We start from the raw sequence: 6000 nt of genomic DNA, 5'->3' as shown, positions 1-6000 counted from the left end.
TTACATGTATCAATGTATTAAACGTATCAATCATGACAACGATGGCACCTCTCAATAAGGAGGTGAGCGGAGCAGAAATACCCCTTCAATGAACACATGCGTTATCACCGCGCGTAAAAAGGAGGCAGCGCTTTGGGCGGGGCGGGTGTTCCAAAGCGCTGCTACTAACCTTTAAATGCCCACTGAATGCGAAACTGATCCATGGTGTTATGCCGAATTAATAAGACAGGGATTAGAATGCCATATATCATAATCCATGCAAAGATAACAATACCCAGGAAGGGAGATCCGCAGTCATTATGTTCCAGTGGCTGTCTGATCCTGGCTCCATTTTTTTCTTTAGTCATCTTTCAGGTCTGTTTTTTCTTCTTCTTGGAAAAAAATGGACAGATTTGTATCAGTGTGCAGGATCAGATTTTCATGATGAGAGAACATGCTGGGATAAGGTGTTATCTGAGCATGCTCGGATCGTAACCGAGTGACTTTGACGTGCTCTTATAATATGTTCAAGTCCCCGCGTCTTCATGTCTCACGGCTTTTTGACAGCCGCAACAATGCAGGGATTGCCATCCATGTGGCATGGTCTGGTCACAGTTCTCCTGACCCAAACTTAACAGCCTCATAGATAAATATGGGGCTGTCAAGTTCAGACCAGGAGACCCGCAGCCAGCCCCTGCATCATGGTCCATAGTCAGACCTGGACACATGGAAGTCTTCAGAGGCTGGACAGACACCTGTCTGAGATGGTTTAGTGACTCCTTTATTGAGCAGGGGGTTGGACACGATGACCCTGGAGGTCCCTTCCAACTCTACCATTCTATGATTCTATGTGTGACTCCAGTCTGATGCTGGGCCCCCTTAGGCTGTGTGCACACGCTGCGGAATCTACTGCGGATTAATCCACCTGCGGTTTATCTGCGGATTAGCCTGCGGTTTTGCCCTACGGTTTTTGCCCTCCGCAATAGAGGAGAAGGTAAACCGCTGCGGAATCCGCAGAAAGAATTGACATGCAATTCTTTCTGCGGATTAGAAACCGCAGGAAAACTGCGCGGAAAATTCCGCACCGTCTGCATTGCGGTTTCCACTTCCCATAGGGAATAATGGTACTGTACCAGGGCCAAAACCGCTGCGGATCTGCAGCGTGTGCACACACCCTTACAGTTTGCACCGGGCATAGCTCTGTGGATTCGTCATGGGGGTGTGAGTGTTCCTGTAAATGTTTTATGAAGCACTGGAAAGTATCAGCTGATTACGACCTGTGTGTGCTTTCCTAATGAGCAATGTCCCCTTCTCCCAGCTGGGCATCCTACCTCATCCGCCTAATCCGATTCCTCCAGTGACTTTTTTAATCAATAAAAGCTAAATTTCAAAACGTAGCAATGTCCCTTTAACAAAACACGGCATTCATATTTATTATGCTTTCCTTGCTTGTATAGCGCCATCATATTCCGCAGCGCTTTACAGACATCATCATCACTGTCCCCAATGGGGCTCACAATCTAAATGTCCTATCACTATGTGTTTGGAGTGTGAAAGGAAACCCACAGAGAACATACAGACTCTTTGCAGATGTTTTCCTTGGTGGGATTTGAACTTAGGACCCCAGTGGTAAAAAGCAACAGCTCTACCTACTGAGCCACAGTGCACATCTACAGTGCTAACCACTGAGCCAGTGCACACATCTACAATGCTAACCCCTGAGCCACTGGTCAAATATACAATTCTAACCACTAATCCACTATGCACATCTACTATGCTAACCACTGAGCCACTGCACACATCTACAGTGCTAACTACTGAGCCATCGTGCACATCTACAGTGCTAACTACTGAGCCACTATGCACATCTACAGTGCTAACTACTGAGCTACTGTGCACATCTACAGTGCTAATCACTGAGCCATCTTGCTCATCTGCATTTCTCACCACTGAGCCACACATGCACATCTACAGTGCTAACTACTGAGCCACTATGCACATCTACAGTGCTAACTACTGAGCTACTGTGCACATCTACAGTGCTAATCACAGAGCCATCTTGCTCATCTGCATTTCTAACCACTGAGCCACACATGCACATCTACAGTGCTAATCACTGAGCCACTATTCACATCTACAGTGCTAACTACTGAGCCATCATGCACATTTACAGTGCTAATCAATGAGCCACTGTGCACATTTTCCGGTGCTACCTATTGAGCCATCGTGCACATCTAAAGTGCTAACCACTGAGCCACCATGCTCATCTACAGTGCTAAACACTGAGCCACTATGCACATCTATAGTGCTAACCATTGAGCCACCAAGCACGTTTACAGTGCTAATCACTGGGCCACCGTGCACATCTACAGTGCTACACATTGAACCATCATGCACATCTACAGTGCTAACCACTGAGCCACCATGCACATCTACAGTGCTAACTCAGCTATTGTGCACATCATCTACAGTGCTACCCACTGAGCCACTGTGCACATCTACAGTGCTAATCACTGAGCCACTGTGCACATCTACATTGCTAACCACTGAGCTATTGTGCACATCATCTACAGTGCTAATCACTGAGCCACTGTGCACATCTACATTGCTAACCACTGAGCTATTGTGCACATCATCTACAGTGCTAATCACTGAGCCACTGTGCACATCTACATTGCTAACCACTGAGCTATTGTGCACATCATCTACAGTGCTAATCTCTGAGCCACTGTGCACATCTACATTGCTAACCACTGAGCCACTGTGCACATCTACAGTGCTAATCACAGCCACTGTGCACTTCTACAGTGCTAACCACTGAGCCACCATGCTGCCCATTTTTGCAGTGGCTCTGCAGATGTAGCAGCAGTGCAATACACATTTCCCTCCCAGTTTGCCAGAAGCTGTGATTTATTAATGAGGCTGCATCACAGGTCACCTGAGTCCCATGTGAATGACTTCACAGGCATGAGACCTGTGATCTTTGGCTCCCTGCATGCTCTCACTAATAATAATACATCTAGAGGTCAATCTTTACCCATCACAGCAGTCTGGCAAACAATGGGCAACTCCACTCATTCTTCCCAGCCCTAAGGAAAATGTACATTAGTTTCATCATTGCCCATCATCATCCCTTTTTGGCCCTCCACCATGAATAGCTCATTCTGGAGGCTGGACTCACTAATTTGCTGCAGAAAATTCCTACATTTTAGAAGCTCTAGACTGTGATCAGCTTGCCCTGTCTACAATGTAGCAGCTTGTATCATCTAACCTCCACTAAGAGGCGCTGTTGTATTGTCTAAATTTCATACCTTTTTTTTCTTTTATTTATTTTTTTTTTTGCTTTTTGCATTGCTTAGAAAATGGGTTAGGTTATTTTTTTTTTCTTTACGTGTGTGTGTGTGATCTGACAGTGGGATGTGTTTGCAAATACAAATGGATACAAAATGGCAAAGCCTCAGAGATTCCTGAGCAGCTTTGATGTCAGGGACTGGATTGAGACATTGTATCACAGGGCAGGGATGATCTGTGCACTTGGGTTTAGCTGGAGATGCAGAATTGAAAGGATTGATAATAACTTGGTCATTCTTAGTAATCACAGGGAGAGAGAGAAAAAAAAAAGTGCTGGACAACCGAACCTGGCAGCTGCTGGATGACCCTAATCATTGGGTGTCATTGCTTCTCCTCCACGCCTCTGTGGGTTGGAGCTGGTCCTTCTGCCTGCAATGAGCAGGGTGTAGGGCAGGAAGGATCTAGTAGTCACTCCTCCTTCCATGAGTCTGGGTTTGTGTGAGAGCTGAAGCAGGGAGAGCTTCACATTAACCAGTTTTGGGGCTTCCTACATTGAGGACTGAGGAGCAGAAGACCACCCTGCATGGATTATTGATTCTTCTGGAGATCCAGGGGCACCACAAGAGTTTAGGTTCTTGTAGGACTCACCTGTCTCATTGTTGTTTTACACCCACCCCTTTCCTCCCTTCATTGCACTTTTATCCTGGACATACAGCATTGGGATCTCCTAAATTGCCTTCTCTATGATCCTGGGCTTGTAGAACCACCTCTTGGACCTCCATGGCGACTGTGGTTGAGACAGTTTTTGGACTTTCAGAAGATGAAGTAAGTGCAAGTTCCTGCTTTTTTTTTTTTTTTTTTTTTTCTTTTCCCATTTGCTTGTGTAATGTTGAAAGTCCATTGCTGTCTCATGTGGTTGGCACTTGTTTTAGAGATTGTGGCTACTGTTAATTCCATGGAGGAGCCACCATGGTCAGGAGCCACATGTCATTGTCCTGCAGTGTTTGATGGCTGGGGAGATGCCAGTGGTACCAGGGTTCGTGCTGGGTTTGGAGCTGGTGGCCTCTAATTGCAAGTTTTTTCTGGATGGGTATAAGGTTGTTGTTTTTTTTTTTTTTTTTACTTTAGCTACTGTTCCTCTACTTTTTTTTAATAAGTGTATAATCCCTGCACAATGAATTTGAGGCCACCACCCAAAAATAGTATTGGAAAGCTGTTTTTTTTTTTAGCAGGGTGGTTCTCAATAGTGATGCCAAAAATCTGATCAGAATATGATGGTGGTCTTGTGGAAACGCTTCACTTGCCACCAAAACTGTAAATCATTTAAACTTCAGCCAAAAGGATTGAAAACAACCCAGAGCATCCCAGAAGAGTGTGACATGCTTCATAGTCCAGGACCAGAATGGCTAACTTCTGTGACTACCGGTCCCACTGTCGTATGGTCTGGTTACACTGGCCGTCTGCAGATGTGAATCAACCGCCGATCGGCGACATGCAAGGTTTTTTTTTAATAGACAGGTGGGCTGCGCTTCCGCCTACACGGAACAATTGTTGATATGATCCTTCTGTGCCCATAGAATGCCATATCTCTCATCAGGGTACAGGGTGACAATGCACTCTAAAAATAAAAATGCTTGTTTGCGTAAAAAAGTCACTCTTATCATTCGTTTGGTGATCATACGCTAGTATTTATTAGCACTATCATATTCCGCAGCCCTTTACATAAATCACTATTTCCATTGACCCCAGGGCTACAAAGCACCCACTGAGTCAACTTTGCTGCTCACGGTGTAAATGCAGCTTTCTTAGGTAGGTGATGGCACATTACAGCTTTTGGATACTGGATAAAGTTGGGAGCTGTAAAGGCAGCCATATCTCCCACTGGATCAGATACAGAAGAGGTGGGAGAGCCTGTCTGTTTAGTGCTCCTTGGGGCATAGGAAGGGGCTTGGTGTGGCCTCTTAAGTTCATGTGACATGCAGTAAATGCCTGCAGCACCCTGGATTTAGTTGGTGTTTCCCTGGGGCATGGGAAGGGGCTAAGTGTGGCCTCCTGAATTCACCTGACATAAATTTCTGCAGCACCCTGGGTTTAGTTGGTGTTTCCTTGGGGCATGAGAAGGGGCTTAGTGTGGCCTCCTGAGCTCACGTCAGGTGACATGTAGTAAATTCCTGCAGCACCCTGGGTTTAGTTGGTGTTTCCTTGGGGCATGAGAAGGGACTTAGTGTGGCCTCCTGAGCTCACGTGACATGTAGTAAATTCCTGCAGCACCCTGGGTTTAGTTGGTCTTTCCTTGGGGCATGGGAAGGGGCTTAGTGTGGCCTCCTGAATTCATGTGACATGTAGTAAATTCCTGCAGCACCCTGGGTTTAGTTGGTCTTTCCTTGGGGCATGAGAAGGGGCTTAGTGTGGCCTCCTGAATTCATGTGACATGTAGTAAATTCCTGCAGCACCTTGATTTTAGTAGGTGTTTCCCTGGGGCATGGGAAGGGGTTTGGTGTGGCCTCCTAAATTCACCTGACATGTAGTATATTCCTGCAGCACCCTGGGTTTAGTTGGTGTTACGACATGACCCATCACAGGCTGGGACAGCTCAGGATGGGTGTGTGTGTCTGTACCAGGTAGTAATAAGCCATTTCTCCATAGCACAGTATGATCCCACTCTCCATGAGCTGCTATCAGTCTGAAGCCCAGAGGTCAGGGGCTGCTAGAGAAGCTTAATCTGTGGGA

The 6000-nt window shown here is 46.2% G+C and overlaps 1 protein-coding gene across 1 annotated transcript in view; it reads left to right on the top strand.

Annotated features, from left to right (window-relative positions):
• Positions 1 to 3423: 3423 nt before the first annotated feature.
• The window catches only part of NEDD4L (NEDD4 like E3 ubiquitin protein ligase), a 331333-nt gene continuing 328756 nt past the window's right edge, over positions 3424 to 6000 (top strand). The window contains exon 1 of the mRNA XM_073584806.1: positions 3424 to 4095. Within this exon, the coding sequence (XP_073440907.1) occupies positions 4051 to 4095 (45 nt within the window). The 5' untranslated portion in view covers positions 3424 to 4050. The remainder of the gene's footprint in view (positions 4096 to 6000) is intronic.

The sequence above is a fragment of the Dendrobates tinctorius genome, unplaced genomic scaffold, assembly GCF_039654945.1.
Source record: "Dendrobates tinctorius isolate UK_male_01 unplaced genomic scaffold, ASM3965494v1 ptg000085l, whole genome shotgun sequence".
NCBI classification, from domain to species: domain Eukaryota; kingdom Metazoa; phylum Chordata; class Amphibia; order Anura; family Dendrobatidae; genus Dendrobates; species Dendrobates tinctorius.
This window is presented reverse-complemented; position numbering and strand designations above follow the sequence as displayed.